This window comes from Lutra lutra, chromosome 8, assembly GCF_902655055.1.
Source record: "Lutra lutra chromosome 8, mLutLut1.2, whole genome shotgun sequence".
NCBI lineage: Eukaryota > Metazoa > Chordata > Mammalia > Carnivora > Mustelidae > Lutra > Lutra lutra.
Genome location: NC_062285.1, coordinates 138,017,425 through 138,034,042, shown reverse-complemented (window position 1 = coordinate 138,034,042; position 16,618 = coordinate 138,017,425). Strand labels below are relative to the sequence as shown.

Below are 16,618 nucleotides of genomic sequence, written 5' to 3'. Positions count from 1 at the left end.
CACGAGGAGGGGCCAACGCCCCGTAGCCGCCTAGTTCCCGGCCTGGCGGGCCGGCTCGTCCTGCGAGCGGTCGTGGTGGAACGTTTTCTCTTCGCCATTGTTCGCTCGCTCTGCCGCGCCGGGGCTGGGCAGAGCAGGTGACGGTTGGGAAGGGAAGTCACTTTCATCGACCCTCAGTCGTATTTTCCTTTTTAACATTTAAAAAACACGATTCATACCCGTTAGTTGTACTCCCCGGATGATTCTGGAATTCTGTTTCTTGCCAAGGTGCACGCTGCAGAGAGGCAAGTGGAAATACATCGGAAGGGGAAGTGCGAGCTTTCGCACGACCTGGGCAAGTGACTGTTGAAATAAACTCGAGGAACCGAAGTGAGTAATAAAAACTAAGTGTTTTACTCGATAAAAAACACTGTGACCGTAAGAACGATAACAAAAGCCTGTAGTGTCTGTGTATAAAACAAGGCGCAGTGGGCCGGGGGCTCCTCCAGCCCCTCTTCTGGGAACAAGCCCGCAGGAACGGGTTCCGGACCCTGGTGGCCTCCCGGCGTCCTGGTCTTGGGCTGAGCGGAAGCCTCTAGACATACTGGGGCCCCGGGCAGTGTACCCAAGGCCCTAGTAAAGGCTCAAGAGGCTAAGAAGGGGCCGATTGCGCGCAGGCAGAGGGGGATGTCTTGACCGCCTCGGGATCTCCCATCCAGCCGCTGCGACCACACCCTGGGGCTCAGGCGGGTCTGGCTGCTGGCTCTCTCCACTCAGTCACTTTGCCTCCCTCAACAATTGAGAAAACACTTGGCACCGAGCTGCTGAGAGTAGCAAAGACAGGGTCTTGGCAGATGCGCACTGACTGACCAGCGGGAGTGTCAATGAGTTCCCAGGCCAGGTTCAGATCGGGAGTGGCTCTTAGCACAGGAGGAAAGAGTTTATCACAGGGTGCTTGCTGGGAATCCTGCGTCCAAGCTTCTAGAATGACCCGGACTGAGAACCAAAATAACAGCCTGGCTTCCCCAGGGAGCCCCATGTGCCTCCCCACTCCTTTAGCTTCCCACCTGGCAGCTCCCAGAGCCAGCTGCTCAGGGCAGAACACAGGAAGGATTTCTGCCACCAGTCCTAGCTGGGGCCATGACCAGCACCATCTCTAGACAGGTCAGCCAGGGAGAGAAGCTGATGGCCCCAACACTTTCTGAGCAGAATCAATCCCCTTTTTCTGGCTGAAGGCCCTCTCCCTCCAAAGGGCCGCACCCAAACTGCAGAGGGGGAGCCGTCCTGTGCCCCACCTCTCAGGAAGCACCGGCCCCAGAAACCCCTATGGCAATAAACCTACTTTCCCTGATCATGTCAGCTCCCCAAGCCAACACTTGAGCCAACTTCTGGTATTTAAATGTACACAAGGCTCCCTGTGTAGGAGGTTGTGGTTGTAGAGTCTGGTGTGTAGGTAGCATTCTATAGCCACATAATATTCCCCATTTCCACCATTTGACTAGTGTCCCCTGCCAGAGCGGCAGTCCAGCAGAGCGGCAGGAGACTTGGTCAGGCTCCATGGCTACCAAGTAAGCCCCCTTCCTCTCTGGGCCTCAGGAAGTAAAGGTGTTGGAAGGAAGGATTCCTCAGTCCCGTCCAGGCACGAGGGTAGATCTGGAACCTGGAGAAGGACTGAAAAGCAGGAAGGAAAGAACCCTCTCAAAAAAAAAGCAACTTGAAACCAAATAAACACTGAATCCTGACCAGCAGGATAAAGGCAGAACCCCCAAGGGCTGAGGCTCAGGGCCCATCCTGTTTCTTCCGAGCTGGCCGGCTCCCCCAGACCCTCCGCAGCCACCTCTGCCTCAGCTCCATGATCTCCTGGCCGTACCAGTTGTGCAGGGTAGAAAAGTAGGAGGTCTCAGGGAATGCGGGGCTCTGCCTCCCGTCCAGGTAGAGGCTGGCCGGGCCCTGCCACTCGGCCAAGCCCTGCCCCGCTGGCTTGCTGCTCCTTTCTTCAACCAAGTCCACGGAGCTGCAATCCTTGGAGGGGGAGTAACCGTTTTCCAGGCCTGGAGACCGGCGGTCAGGGGCCTGGGGCTTACAGTGGCTGCCAGTGGCCTTCCAGGATGAGTGGCGATGCAAGGCCAGGCTGTGGCGGGCCTCACGCAGCTGGCTCTCCAGCTCGCGCACCACCAGGCGCATGTAGCTAAAGCTGGCCCTGGACAGGGCCTTCACCCAGGCCTCCTGCGCCGCGGGCCCATCGGCCGCCAGCAGGTGTGGGCGCACACCAGGGGCGTCGAAGCAGACGGCGAAGGCGAACTCCTCGGACACGGGAGCCTCAGCCAGCTCCACCGTGCATCCCTCTAGCACCACCAGGCTCAGCGGGGCCCGGCTCTCACGACTCTCAAAGGAGAACAGCAGGTTGCCTTTGAGGACAAACCAGCACCTCCGGCCGGTGCCACTGGGGGTCGGTGCAGTCCCTGGCCCGCCCCAGGTGCGCAGAAAGCCCGTATGGTCCGCCGGGGAGTCGCTCAACGCGTAGTGGGCCACGCTCCTCTCATTCAGCTTCATGGCTCCCATAAGAACTGTGAGGGGAGATGGGTGGCCACAGGTCAGAGCGGAAGGCAGCCTCTCTGCCCCTGCTGGGAAAAGAACGCTGGCTCTGGAGGACCCCTGGGCCCCTGCCCTGTGGCTTCTACTCACTTGCTGTATACCCTGAGGCTCTCAGGGTCCCCATCTGTGAAATGGGCTTGTGTCCCTGCCTTTTCTCGCAAAGGGTGGTTGTGAGGGGCATGCAAAACACTGGACAGCAGAGGACTCAGAAGGATAATGTGACTGTCCCAGACCGGGAGGTAAGGAGGGGTTTGAAACAGCTTTTTAAACTCCAAAGAAAAAAGCATCAGCTGAGCTGAAATGGACCCTGAACCCATAGAAATCAATGCTTGAACCATCCCTTAATGCAGGGGTCCCTTAGCTCCAACCCTGAAGCCAAACCTCCAAGGTTTCTGCGACCCTCCTGGGCCCTCGCCAGCCTCTCCTTGGTTAATGGCAGTTATCCTTCAGTTAAGAATCTGTGGCCTTCGGGGCCAGATGAAGGCAGGGTGGGGCAAGCCAGGCCCCATTCCTCCACTGGCAGGGGTGGGGGTTTGGGGGGAGGCTTACATGGGGACCTGCTCAGTATATGAGTGGTACAAACACAGGGTGTGGCTGGGTAGGACCAACCCCAACCCCAACCCCAGCCCAATCCCTCCTGAATGCGGGTGCCCCACAGATCCTAAGGGGCACCCAATCCAACTGTCCTCCTGACTCATGAAAAATGGATGCCCAGAGCAGCAAAGATGAACTGCCCAAGCCCGCATGACCAGTGAGAAGCAGAGCTTGGTCTCCTGATTCCCTCATGCCTTCCAGGGGCGAGTCTCCGCAGGGACCCACTTAACCAGCAGAGCTCACAGCAAGAGGGCGGGGGCCTCGCGTCCAGCCTCTCGGCTTAACCCTTTGACTATGTTGTTCCTAGGGCACCTGCAAAACAATTGTCAAACCCCATCACAGCATCCTAAAGGATGAGAACTCCTACTCAGTCTTAGAGGCCCAGTAAAACCACCACCTCCTCCAGGAAGCCTCCCCTGACCCCTGATAATCTCCCTACCTTCCCACCCACCCAGACCAGGCACCTGAGAGCAACTAACCATCACTTTGCAGAGCTCAGTCCCCTACACCCAAAGTCAAGGTCAGAGTTAAGTGTCCTCAGCTTCCTGCTTTGCCCTTTAGCAGTCTCAGGGTTTATCTGCGGGCTGAGGTCACCTGATCTGTGAGGCCTGCCCTGATCACTGTTTCTAAAGTGCTCCTGAGCACAAGCTGACCCAACCAGTAGCCCCCCACTTCTGCTTTCTTTTCCTTCCCCCCACAATGATCTTGTTTACCGCAGTCTCCCCAGCCCCAGAAGGTCTAGCGCAGGACTGACTCGTCTGGGCGGGACTCGGCTTGGCTGCCCGCGTAGCCTCCCATAAAAAGCCCATCAAGACGAGGACTTCCGAAAGTACCGAAATAACCAAGAAGACAGCAGTGGACAAAGCAATCCGTCCCTCCTGGAGCCTGCATTCCAGCGGGGAGACATTGTAAACAAAGATAAGTAATAAATGAATGGGAAATTAAGTAAGAAGTCACGTTAAGGACCAGTCCCGATAAGGCTTGGGGAGAGAAACAGGCCGGGCCTTCGGGGCGGGGCCATGCCAGTGGCGGGTCGCGGGAGGCGGGGGCTCACTGAGGTCCTCCCGGCACCGCACCGGGGCGCGGAAAGGGGACCCCGGGGCCCGCGGGGCAGTGCTCCGGCTCCCGCCGCGAGCCTGGGTGCGGGACGCGGACCGCGCAGCCCGCGAGGGGCCGGTACACCCGTGTCTCCTGATTCTTTTTGTTAGAGGAGCTGGGCGGGCTGGGGCCTGGGACCCAGCGGCCCGGGGCCACCGGGTTGCCCCGGACCCGCCACCGCCCGAAAACCGCGGTGGCCCCCGCGGGAGCCCCCGGCCGAGCGCCGCAGAGCCGCGGCGGCCGCCTCAGTCTCCCGGTCCGCGCAGTGGGGCTGCCCCGCCACGTCTCCGCGGCCCACGCCTTCCCGGGGCCGCCGCCTCCAGAGCCCGCCGGGCCCGCTCACCTCCGTGCCGCCGGGCGCGACGCCGCTCGGGAGGGCGTCCCGCGGGGTGGGCTGCGTCCGGGACCGGAACGTGGCTGCGGGCGCCGGGAGACCCCTTCCGGGCGGCTCGAGTTACCCCCCGCGCCCCTCCCCTCCCGCGGCTCACCCGGCGGTCCTCGAAGCCGCCCCTGATCCACGCGGGGTGCGGGGGGAACTGAGGCCCCAGAGCCCCGGACAGAGCTGGTCAGCGGCGGGCGACCTCGAACCCAGAGCCCCACCGCAGGCAGTCCGCGGGCGTCGGACCCAGCCCACTGCCGGGAGAACTCGGAGCCCTTCTCTCCCCATCTCCAGCCCCCTCATCCCGCCCGGCCCACTTTCCCCACAGAGCCAAGCCTGGGACGGCTTCGGCCCGGCGCCTCCTCTGGGCGGGCTCCTATGCAGCCCGCGAGGTCCGGGCGAGCTTCCTGGCGACTCCACCCGCCCCCTGAAATTCTCGAATCTCTGTTTCTGGGGCTTATCCATTTCTGCTTCCGTCACTGCCAGCGGCCTGCCGCCCACCCGCGGCCCCCAGGCTCTGCCTGGGGTCGGTCTCTTGGTGGACTGTAGTGAAGGTCTCAGGAGCGCTCAGCCACACGCCAGAGGCTGGAAGCCAGCGAGGTCGGCGTATCTGCCCATGAACTTGGTGGTTCCGGGCTCGGAGCTCAAGCCTTTACACTTTCCTGCAGCCTAGAGTATGTTCTTCTTGTCCCTACCCCTCGTCTCTAACGTCTCAGGGCTCCTTCACATCAATTAGGTCTCTGCTCAGATGTCCCCTCCCTGACCAGGCGATGGAAAGTATCCTACCCTCAAGTCTCTTATCACATCCCTGAGTTGTATTGTCACTAGCCACGATAGAAACTCCTCTGTATTCATGCTTTCGTTTCTTGTTATCTGTCTCTTCTACTAAATTTAATTCATTTAATAATAGAAACCATAATAAATGTGTTAGACGGGAATACGGGGTACGGAAAATATAGGAGGGCCAGGGAACTTGGGAACTGCTAAAGTAGAGATCACAATTTCAAATGGGAAGGTCAAGGTAGGCCTCATTGAGAAGGTGGCCTTTGAGATACACTGGAAGGAAATTAAGGAGCCAGTCATGCCAAAATCTGGAGGAAGAGCGTTCCAGGCAGGGGGAACAGCTAGTGCAAGGACTCGGAGACCTGTTGTGTGTTTGAGGAACTGTAAGGAGGACAGTGTGGCCAGGAGTCAGGGAGGAGGGGGAGAGCAGTGGGAGAGGGGGTCAGAACGTGTGGGTGGGGCTTTGTAAATCTGTGAGTCTCTAGACTGGGATGAACGGCCATCACAGGGTGGAGCAAAGCATGATCGTGTTATATTTTATTTTCTATTTATTTTTTTAGAGAGAGAGAGAGAGCACTCAAGCAAGCAGAGGGAGAAGGAGAGAGAGAATCTCAAGCAGACTCAGCAGGAGGCCAACCCTGGGCTCTATCTCACAGCTCTCAGATCATGACCTGAGCGGAAGTCAAGAGTGGGAGGCTTTAACCTACTGAGCCGCTCGGGTGCCCCGACTGAGCTCGTGTTTTGTGGGAGTACTCTGGCTGCTGTGGACAGAGTGAGTGCAGGTGGAAGCCGACGGGTTGACGAGGATGCTGCAACTAATGATCCAGGCAAGATGTGATGGTTGCCGGGAGAGTAATGAGAGGTGGGTTTGGAAGGCAGAGGGCAACAGGGTTTGCCAAAAGACTGGATATGGGGAGTGAGGGAGAGGGGTGGCAAAGAGGACTCAAAGGTTTTGGCTTGAGCATATGGAAGGTGAGTTGCCATTACCCGAGAAATGTTCCGTTTGGGGTGTTCGGTTTGGGGCCGGTTATGTTTGAGATGCCCAGTGACCATCCAAGTGAAGGTGCCGAGAATAAAGTGTTTGGCACCTACCTAGTAGTCGCTCAGTAAATATTTGATGAATGAAAGAGAAGAAATATGCAGAATGCGTGCCTGGGTCAGTACAACCGGTGGCTGGCCCGGAGTGTCAGGTAGGGGAGGAGAGCCTCCTGGCTTTGCAAAAAACAGTGCCCTACTCCTGATTTGCTTTCCCCACTCATCTTTCTCGTAAAGGCCTTTTCATCTTCGACTACCGTTTTTGAGTGGCTTACTTTGGGTCGTGCTTCATGGCATCTCCTCACTTCCTTTTAATAACGCAGATATTCACGCCATACTATTTATTAAACGTGTACACTGCGCCGGGCACTATGCTTGCCTTCAGGGACCCCGCAGAGGTGAAACGACTACCTTCTGCGGGAGCCGAGGTAGCCAGGTCGGCCAGTCCTTCACCGCGGGCGTCCGCCGGGGATGGGCTCAGAGCCCGAGCTCGAGGGGGGCGGGGCTTGGGGAGGCTCGGGGGAGGGCTTATTGGGCTCACAGCGGGCGGGACGCGACGTTGCTAGGGGGATTCTGATAGGTTCCGCCGGGGAAGGCGTGCCGCCGCCAGGCTCCGCCCCCTCTGGAACGCAGCAGGCAAATCGGGTTACAGCAGCAGTCGGCTGCCCCAGAGGCAGAAGCGGGAGGCCTTCTGGGGTCGTCTGCGGGGTGAGTTCCGTGAGCGGGGCGCTCGGGGGGGAGGGTCCCCGCTCTGGGGCTGCTGGGCTGCGGTCCTTGGGGGCGGGGGGGCACCCCAGACCCGGTGGGAGTCCGAAGCCTGGTCCCAGCCCGACGCCTCGGGTCTTCCCGGGCGTCCCAGAGGGGATCGCTGTCTTTTTGTGGCCCCGGCCCGGCGGAGGGCCGCCCGTGGGCACTCGGGGTTCCCAGCACTACAGAGAGGGCGGGGTCTATCGTCTGACACGCCTTGGTTAGTATTTCTGAGGCATCCCCAAGCTCGGGGAAGTGATGGCCGGGGGCCGGGGGTGTTGGGCAATGAGGGCGACTTCGGGACGGAGTGGGGGGATCCACGCCCAAGGCTGAGGGCGGCAGAGCTAGCGAGGCAGTAGTGACCCCAGTGCTTTCCTAACGTTTCTTAGCTTCCGAAGTCCAACATATAAAGCTGGTAAAAGCAGAGCAGATCTGGTCAGGTTCCGAGACGCTGAGTCCAGAGCAATGTTGCTGAAGACAGGTACCTAGCTCGTGGGGGTGGTTTGGGGGAGGGTAGGTGACCCGTTGGGGGTAGGGGCTACCTGGAGGAAGTTCCAGCCCTCTGGTTTCAGGGCCTCCTTCCCTGATGTGGGTATGTGGGGAGACATGTTCCTCTCGTTTTTGGAACTGGACCAGAAAGGAGATGCTCCCCACCCAAGAATCAGTTACCCTCCAAAGAAGCCTCTTCCTTTCCAGTCCTCTCTCCCTCAAAGTGCAGAAGTCCTATTTTATGTGTTATCAACATGGCAGAGAAGAGCCCTGTAAAGTCAGTTACAGTAACTTCATCTTACAGATAAGGAAACAGGCCCGAGGGGGCAAGGGTTCACCCGGGTGAGCTGGCTAGGTGCAGGTCCAACCTGGCTGGCCCCTTAAGCCCTTATGAGGCCTCTTGAGGGGGGGTTCTGTGGTGGAGAGCAAAGACCTATGGATGGGGGTCAGGAAACCTGGAGTCTGACTACGGGGTTCTGTCAAGTTCTGTGTAAATGGGGGGAGCTGGTCAGGGTATGGAAAGGATACAACCTCAGATGCGAGTTTTTACAAATTCCAGCAACAACAGCTGTGGCAACAGCAAGTGGGGACTCAGGCCCGGAACACACCACCCTGCCCCAGGCACCGTGAGCCCCCCTCACTGTGACTGCTGGAGCCAGCAGTTGCAGGAAGAGCTAGTTCTACCTTATTGATTCCCCTAAGGGGAAGGCCAGCGGCTTCTGCAGAGCTGAACAGCCAGGCCGGACAGGATATGAATGGAGTGGCGTGAGGCCTGGGGCTACTATGGGAGCCGCTGACAGTCGTCTTTCTGACCCCCCTGCAGTGGTCTTGCTGGCCCTGGTGGCCCATGTGCTGGTGCTAGAGAATGGGCTCCTGCGGAAGCCACCCATGGGCTGGCTGGCCTGGGAACGCTTTCGCTGCAACACCAACTGCAACGAGGACCCAAAGAACTGCATCAGGTGAGGAAGGCCCACCACCGCACAAGCCTCGCCCAAGACCCAGCAGAGTGGGGCAGAGAGGGGAGGGTCAGCTAGAAAGGAGGGCAGGGCCAGAGAGCCCCATCCCAGAGAGAATGCAGCCAGAGGTGACTTCTGGGATATCTGACAGCCTGTGACCTGCTTGGGGCCCATGTAGGGACTGTCAGCCCTGATGGGTCAGGGACATCGTGGTGGACCCAGCCCCTGAGGTCACTGAAAGGAGATAATTGTGAAAGCTGGCTCAGTCACGCAAGCCTGGGGGCCAAGCCACTCCTTTTGTTCCACCCTGATTGTGGTTCTCACAGCCTGGATTCACATTCAGATTATCTGGGAAGTCTGAAAAGCTCTGAATTAGGGGGTGGGGGGTGACCGAGCTGCTCCCCACCCTGCCTCTCACCAGTGAGCGGCTCTTCATGGAGATGGCCGACCACCTGGCACAGGACGGATGGCGGGACCTAGGCTACACATACCTCAACATTGACGACTGCTGGATTGGTGGGCGTGACGCTAAAGGCAACCTGGTGCCCGACCCCAAGCGCTTCCCCAACGGCATTGCCTTCCTGGCTGACTATGTGAGCCCCACCCCCGCCCTGCCCTAGAGCTGGGGGTCCAGACCCCTCGCGGCCCCACTGCCACCACTTCACTTAGGGTTCAGTTCTGCAGCCCCTGCTTGAAAAATCTGTCTGGTGGGGGAAGCAGATAAATGAACAGCTCGCTTGGGCCCACTGCGGTGGGCTAAGAGCCAGGAAAGGCATCTTACCCAGCCTGGGATTTCAGAAAGATTCCCCAGAGGAGGCGGTTCCTGAGCTGATACAAGTGAAGTGGCATTCGGGGCAGAGGGGCGGCAGAAGCCAGGCCTAGAAGCCAGAAACTGCCCATGGGAGGTGTGTGTTGGAGGGAGGAAGAGGACTGTGGTTGGCAGAGGCCAGGCCAGCACACTGAGACCCTTTCCTTTGGGCAGTGGGGAGCCATTGATAGTTTTATAATGAGGCCTGGTCAGATGTGCCTGTGAAGTGGCTCCCCGCCTGAGCCCACAGTGTCCTCAACCCCCCACAGGCTCACTCCCTAGGCCTGAAGCTGGGCATCTACGAGGACATGGGCAACTTCACCTGTATGGGCTACCCAGGCACCACACTGGACAAGGTGGTTCAGGACGCTCAAACCTTTGCCGCGTGGAAGGTGGACATGCTGAAGTTGGATGGCTGCTTTTCGACCCCCAAGGAACGGGCCGAGGGTGGGTCCAAGAGCTGGCGGGGGCTGGGGGGGGAGCAGGGGCTGGGGGGGCGGCCATGGAAAGCTCCCAGGTGCCCACCTGGCTGAGCTTGAGCTCGAGTGTCCCTGTGGCCCCTAGGGGGTAGCATTTCCCAATTCCCTGCACCCAGAGGCTGGGGAGATTCCTGCCTCCCAGGCTTCCTACAGAGGGCTTGGTACTATGCCCCACCAAGGAAGTGAGACTCAAAAGAGGAAGTGCCTCTCTTTTGAGTCTGTTTCCTCACATTTGGTGGGAGGTTTGGGCTGAGGCCTCGGATTTTCTCCTGAGCCTCCTCAGTCCTAAAGTGTGGGGGTTGGGCTTCCCCAGGGTACCCCAAGATGGCAGCTGCCCTGAATGCCACAGGCCGCCCCATCGCCTTCTCCTGCAGTTGGCCAGCCTACGAAGGGGGCCTTCCCCCAAAGGTGAGCCTTTCTGTTCCCCTGCCTGGCAGCCTGCCCCACAGCCAAGCCTCCTCACCCCTATGCAGTCAGGGCTGCTCTCATCACAGCTGCCCACGTGCTGATTTGTGGGTCTAGGAGAGGATTGTAAGTGCCCCGGGGGGGGCTCAGCCAGCCCTGGGTCTAGAGAAGAGGAGACACTTGTGAGGTGGACTGAAGGGAGGGGCGTCCAAGGCATAGGAACCGCAGGTCATGGGCAGACACATGTCACCCAGCACGTGGGCAGGATCCTGGTGGTACTGAGTGTCCCAGGAGGTCCAGAAGGCTGGTGAGGCCAGGCGGGTGCTGCTGAGCCTCCCCAGGGGCCCTTCAGCACCTAGGACCCTGGAAAGGGTGGGATCAGACCGGCTTACCGGAGGGAGAGCGCCGGCAGGTGGTGGGACTCACTGAGAGAATACAAGGGTTGGTGGGGGTTATGGGTACACCAGCCTGGGCCCATACCCTGGGCTTGGCCCAGTTGGCACGAGAGGTCAGGGAGGCCTTCCTCATGCTGATCTGGCTCAGGGCCTGTTCTCTGCCCCCATTCCCATCCCCCACCCTCCGTGTCTCCTGCTGAGGCTCCTCAGCCCCTGTGCCAGCCTCCAGCCAGCAGGGCCTGACTGTGGTGCCGGACTCCGCCTTCCCCCAACATCCAGGTGAACTACACTCTGCTGGCAGAAATCTGCAACCTCTGGCGCAACTATGACGACATCCAGGACTCCTGGAGTAGCGTGCTCTCCATCCTGGACTGGTTCGTGGACAACCAGGACATCCTGCAGCCGGTGGCAGGCCCTGGGCACTGGAACGACCCAGACATGGTACCGGCATGGAGGGGGAATGGCCACGACAGACCCGTTCCCCACTGCCCTGTGCTGTCTTCCTAGATGCTCACTGCCAGGTTCTAGATCAGTGTCTCTAAAACATGTCCTTGAACCAGCTGCGGTAGACTCACTATGGGAGCTTGTTCTCTTCTCTTCCCAGGGCCCCACCCCCACCTTTTGGATCAGAATGTTCGAAGAGGGCCTCGCAATGCCCATTGTTAACCATCTTCCCAGGCAGTTCTGATGTTTCTTGAAACCTGAGAACTCGGTCTGTAGTGCGGCTTGTGGGATTGTATCCCGCTGGGGGTGAGGGTCACGAAGAGTCCACGCGCTCTGGCCACTCCCTCCCTAGACCGCCCTGCCCTGTGCCCTGGTATGGCCTGCAGAGCCTCGACAGGCAGAGGTGCCCCCTCGTGCCTACCTCAGAGCCCCATGACCGAAATTGTCTTGCAGTTTATCTTACGACTTTATAGCTGTCTCTTCATTTAGCCAACAAGCACTTACTACCGGTGATGATTATAATAATTACATTATTGTATATACTATTATAACGTAGGCCAGACAGACGCCTGGAGAAACAGATTGGCCTGCTTTGGAGTTCTGGTTCCTGCTCAGCCTTAGGAAAGTGACTTAATTTTTCCTGTGCTTCAGTTTTGTCAGTTGGAAAATGAGAAGAGTAGCTACCTCATATAGGGCTGTTCTGAGTGTTGAAACGAAGGATTCTTTAAAAGCTCGGCACAGTTTGGCGCACACCCAGTGGGGGTTCAGTTGGTATCACTAAGTACCCAAGCATGTTGCTTGCGTTAGCCATTATTGTTTGTGTCCAGTCTGTGGGCTGGTTGCCCTGGGGTCAGGAAGGCCCCTTGGTCCTGTCGCCTGTGGCTAGGGCAGGTGGATGGCTAGGAAAGGGAGCAGGGACTCTGTCCAGGTCTGGTTACCTACGGCTGCCACTCCGACTGTATTTCTTGACTTTGGTGTTCCAGTGTCTAAAACGCATTCGGCAACGGGATCCCACTGGAGCATCTGAACAACCTGTGTTGTGGCCAGGACATACGCTTACCCTGTATTCTTGGTGAAATAAAAAGTTGAGGCTCACAGGGAGAGTGCTTGGCTCACCCCAAGGCCACGCGGCTGAGAAGTGGTGTTCACAGGCTGTCCTCCCCATCTCCTCTTGCCTTGGCTACGCGTTTAGGATTGGGCCCTGTGCCCACTTCCCTGGAGAGGACAGAGCTGACCGCTCCTCTCTTCTCTGACCCCAGCTGCTCATAGGGAACTTTGGCCTCAGCTTTGAGCAAGCCCGGGCCCAGATGGCACTATGGACGGTGCTGGCAGCACCCCTCTTCATGTCCACAGACCTGCGTACCATCTCAGCCCAGAACATGGACATTCTGCAGAATCCACTCATGATCAAAATCAACCAGGATCCCTTGGGCATCCAGGGACGCAGGATTCGCAAGGTACTGGGGTGTGGGGGGAGGGAAGGGGAGGCCGAGGGACTGGGCTCCCCTGAGAACAAGGCTGCAAGCCGGAGGTCACAGAGGGCTGGGCCTCTGAAATCTGTTCAGCCCTCCTTCCTGGTTGCATTCAGTCAAGGATTCTACCGGGAGCTGCTCCAGCCATCCGCCCCTTCCCCTCAGTGTCCCTTTGCCTGAGTGAGAGCAAAGCCAGAGCTCATGGGATCTGGGGAAGGGACACATCATCCCACAAGTGCACACAGGACAGTGGGGTCCCTCGATTTGGCAGTATAAGACTTCTGCACACGTCGGTGATGTCTGGCAGAGAACTAGGGCTTCCCTCCAGAGCTTGGGAATTGTTTGAGCCAAGGAATGAACCACTACTAGTACGAAACTAGCACTGGCTGTTTACTGAGAACCTACTGTGCACTGGGCGTTCTGGTACCTTTTCTCAGAAGGCGAATACTCAATACTCTTTCCCCATTTTACAAATGAGGAAACTGAGACTTGAGGAGTCTGAGTAACACAAGGCCACAGAATTGGTAGATGGTACGGTAGGACTTAACTCCCAACAGTTGAGCCTCAAAGCTTGTGCCGTTTGCGCAGATCTCCCCTCTCTGGTTAAAAGAAATCCATACAACTTATAGAAGTCACGTACAGAGTCGGTGATGCCCAAAGAAGGTAACTTAATTCCTCCTGGAGGGGCTTATGGTGGAACCAGGCCCAGGGACCTTCTGGAAGATGGGGCTTCACCCTCCTGGCTACTCAGGCCAGAGTTCGTCGTCCTTCCTGGACAGTGGCCTCCGCTCCAGTGCCAGCAGCTGCCCATGTCTATCCCACCCCGACCCTGCCTCTCCGAGACAGGACCTCATACAGCATTTGTCTCTGTGTCCTAGCATGGAGCCTGGCACACAGTTGAGTCAGGCAAGAGTAAGTTGGGGTGCTGGAGGGCCCGGGTATCCCCCCAAACTTCTGCATGACATGAAAGTGTGGGCTAGGGAGACCCAGAGCTCAAAGGAAGGCTGGGGAGGGGATTTCAGGGCCTGCCTGAGCAGGGAGGCCAGCCGGTAGCCACCTTGTGTGCCTAGGAGAAATCCCGCATTGAAGTGTTCATGAGGCCCCTGGCCAACGCGGCCAGCGCCTTAGTCTTCTTCAGCCGCCGGACGGATATGCCGTATCACTACCACTCCTCCCTTGCCCAGCTCAATTTCAACAGCTCCCACACGTATGAGGTGAGTACCCTGCTACCCGCAGGGCTGCAGGTTTCCCTGGGAGGGCCTTGCCGGGGTGCTGCTGCCTTGTACAGGGCCTCCCCTAGGCCTTGGACCCTGGGGCCTCTGGCAGGAACCTGAGGGGCAGCTGCAGGTGTGCAGGGCTGTGGCTGTACCCTTCTCTGCACTGGTGTTTTCAGGCTCTGCAAACAGAGCTGCTCTGTATAATTAAGGCCTGTGTCCTGAAGCTACACACGTCCCCTTATTGGTCTGTCCTTGCCAGCACGTTCCTCCGGTTGTCCGTGGGCTGGGGCTTTCGCCACTGCCTGTGTTTGGGCAACTGCTGACTTTGCCAACGGAGAAGTGATGGGAGGTGCCGTGCTCCCCCTTCTCTGGGGCACCCCGGAAGCCCACCACAGGCCAAAGTCCAGACTTTCCTGCCTTCGGAGGGGGGCTCTGTGCAGCTGTTCTTATAGTGGTTTTGCTGATGTCTCCTCCCACTGCAGGCCCAGAACGTCTACACGGGTGATGTGATCAGTGGCCTCCACTCTAAAACCAACTTCACAGTGATCATCAACCCCTCAGGGGTGGTGATGTGGTACCTGTATCCCATCAGGAAGCTGGGGACGTCCCAGCACTGAGGAGCTGAGACATGGGACAGGCTGTGGTGGCGTCGCTGAGCCCAGACTATGGAGCCTCCACATGCCGAGGCCAGCAGGCAGGGTTCTCTGATACCCAGGCCCGCTCGGGGACTTGGCCCCATCAGACCCAAAGTGCAATCTCAGGGCCAGGTTCCATGCCCTGCCCAAGTGTGAACCTTCTTGGAAACTTGTCTTGGGGCGATTTCCCATGGCCTTCCTGGCTTCCATCTTGTGTACGCGGCCCCACAGATGTTACTGAGCAACTCAGCCAGCCTCCTGAGCCCCCCCAAGCAGGGGGACTGATAACCCTCTGACCTTTTTGTTCACTCTGAAATCAGGAATTTTTTTGGAAATTTGTAAATTTGGAATTTTTCTTACGATTAGGAGTGGAGATCTGACCTCTTGTCAGGAACTCCCATGAATTGTGTGATTGGTTTTCCTGCGTGGATGAGGCCTTATAGGCTGACCCCACCAAAGTAACCTTGGTTCCGTCAGGTTACCAATAAAGCTGTTCTTTAACTGAGTAGTTGCAGTATGGACCTGGGGCCACGGGCACCTTCAGTGAGGCGGGGGGCAGTACACAGGCTGCTGGTTTCAGATCTCACCCCACATGGAAGGTGTGTGGCATCTTCTGGCTCCTCGTTTTCCAAAGTGACCTGCAGACTGTACTTCTTAGACCTTCCAGACTTGCCTCTCCCCGGCCAAAACTTAAGGAGTAAAACTAGCAAATGGCCAGAGCTCCACATCACTCACCATTAGGGAAATGCAAATAAAAACCAGAAGATACCACTTCATACCTAAAAGGATAGCTAGAATAAAAAAGTCAAAATTGTTGATAAAGACATGGGGAAATTAGAACCCCCATATGCTATTGGTAGAAATGTAAAACTGATACAGCTTTTGGGGAAAAGGATCTAATAATTTCTCAAATGATTAAATATAGGGTTATTATATGACCTAGAAATTCCACATCTAAGTATCTATCCAAAAGAAATGAAAACATATGTCCACATGAAACCCTGCACACAGATGTTTATAGCAGCATTACTTATAGCAGCTAATAGGTGGAAACCACCCAAATGTCCACCAGCTCCTGAGTGAATAAATAAAATACGGTTAACCATACAATGTAATATTAGCCACAAAATGGAGTCAAGTACTGACTCGAGCCACGACACAGATGAACCTTGAAAACTACGCTCAGGGAAAGAAGCTGGTCACAAAAGACCACATATTACATGATTCCATTCCTTTTAAAGTCCAGGATTGGGTCATGTGCAGAGACAGAAAGTAGATTAGTGGTTGCTTAGGGCCAGGTGGGGAGGATGGTGGGATAAGGGATAACAACTAAAGGGTACAAGTCTTCTTTCTGGGGTGATGAAAAAGTTCTTGACTACAGTAATGGTTGCACGTATCTGTGAATATACTACAACCCATTGAATTGCACACATTAAATGAATGAACTGTGGTTATGTGATTTATATCTCAGTAAAGCCATTAAAAAAAACCTCACACCAGGGCTCCTGGCTGGCTCAGTTGATAAAGTGTGCGACTCTTGATCTCGGGGTTGTAAGTTTGAGCCCCATGTTGGCTGGAGAGATTATTTTATTTTATTTTTATTTTTTTTTTTAAGATTTTATTTATTTATTTGACAGAGAGAGATCACAACTAGACGGAGAGGCAGGCAGAGAGAGAGAGAGAGAGAGAGGGAAGCAGGCTCCCCGCCGAGCAGAGAGCCTGATGCGGGACTCGATCCCAGGACCCTGAGATCATGACCTGAGCCGAAGGCAGCGGCTCAACCCACTGAGCCACCCAGGCGCCCCTGGAGAGATTATTTTAAAATAAAAATTTTGAAACAACAAAAACAGCAAAACTCACACCCATATTCATTGCAGTATTAAGCACACTAGTCAAGACATGTAACCCAAAAGTCCACTGATGGATGAATGGACAAAGGAATAAAGTATACACACATATTATTCAGCCTTAAAAAAGAAGGACATTATGTCACATGCTACAACTTGGACCTTGAGGATATACTGAGTGAAGTAAGTGTGCCACAAAAAGACAGATACTGTGTGATTCCCCTACGTGAGGTATTTAAAATAGTAAATCTTGTAGAAACA

At 56.6% G+C, this 16,618-nt stretch overlaps 2 protein-coding genes across 14 annotated transcripts; one reads left to right on the top strand and one right to left on the bottom strand.

The window, feature by feature from the left end:
* Window positions 1-310: 310 nt before the first annotated feature.
* PHETA2 (PH domain containing endocytic trafficking adaptor 2) lies at window positions 311-6,541 on the bottom strand. 8 transcript variants are annotated; one of them, XM_047740321.1, is made up of 3 exons: window positions 6,416-6,541; window positions 3,399-3,480; window positions 311-2,546 (listed from the first exon to the last, which is right to left on the bottom strand). In XM_047740321.1, the coding sequence occupies exon 3, from the start codon at window positions 2,539-2,541 to the stop codon at window positions 1,759-1,761; it is 783 nt and encodes a 260-aa protein (XP_047596277.1). In that variant the 5' UTR covers window positions 2,542-2,546; window positions 3,399-3,480; window positions 6,416-6,541; the 3' UTR covers window positions 311-1,758. The 8 variants fall into 8 exon arrangements, with proteins under 8 accessions (XP_047596277.1, XP_047596276.1, XP_047596275.1 ...); XM_047740320.1 differs by lacking the exon at window positions 6,416-6,541 and adding an exon at window positions 4,755-4,933; XM_047740319.1 differs by lacking the exon at window positions 6,416-6,541 and adding an exon at window positions 3,923-4,042.
* On the top strand, window positions 3,984-15,016 carry NAGA (alpha-N-acetylgalactosaminidase). Of its 6 annotated transcripts, XM_047740310.1 has the most exons (11): window positions 4,980-5,319; window positions 5,989-6,290; window positions 7,044-7,171; window positions 8,523-8,658; window positions 9,077-9,248; window positions 9,733-9,910; window positions 10,256-10,350; window positions 11,022-11,183; window positions 12,446-12,643; window positions 13,729-13,872; window positions 14,358-15,016. In XM_047740310.1, the coding sequence occupies exons 2-11, from the start codon at window positions 6,235-6,237 to the stop codon at window positions 14,490-14,492; spliced, it is 1,404 nt and encodes a 467-aa protein (XP_047596266.1). In that variant the 5' UTR covers window positions 4,980-5,319; window positions 5,989-6,234; the 3' UTR covers window positions 14,493-15,016. The 6 variants fall into 6 exon arrangements, with proteins under 6 accessions (XP_047596271.1, XP_047596267.1, XP_047596270.1 ...); XM_047740315.1 differs by lacking the exons at window positions 4,980-5,319; window positions 7,044-7,171 and adding an exon at window positions 3,984-4,113 and having other exon boundaries at window positions 5,993-6,255; XM_047740311.1 differs by lacking the exons at window positions 4,980-5,319; window positions 7,044-7,171 and adding an exon at window positions 3,984-4,113 and having other exon boundaries at window positions 5,993-6,290.
* The last annotated feature ends 1,602 nt before the right edge of the window (window positions 15,017-16,618 follow it).

Excerpts from the sequence above, each read along its gene's own strand:
- PHETA2 (XM_047740316.1), bottom strand. The coding sequence starts at position 2,755 with ATGCCCCTCACAACCACCCTTTGCGAGAAAAGGCAGGGACACAAGCCC. Across the intron at positions 2,547-2,664 it reads AGCCTCAGGGTATACAGCAA|TTCTTATGGGAGCCATGAAG; the intron begins GTGAGTAGAAGC and ends CTCCCCTCACAG.
- NAGA (XM_047740310.1), top strand. The coding sequence starts at position 6,235 with ATGCTGCAACTAATGATCCAGGCAAGATGTGATGGTTGCCGGGAGAGT. Across the intron at positions 7,172-8,522 it reads CTTCTGGGGTCGTCTGCGGG|TGGTCTTGCTGGCCCTGGTG; the intron begins GTGAGTTCCGTG and ends ACCCCCCTGCAG. Across the intron at positions 13,873-14,357 it reads ACAGCTCCCACACGTATGAG|GCCCAGAACGTCTACACGGG; the intron begins GTGAGTACCCTG and ends CTCCCACTGCAG.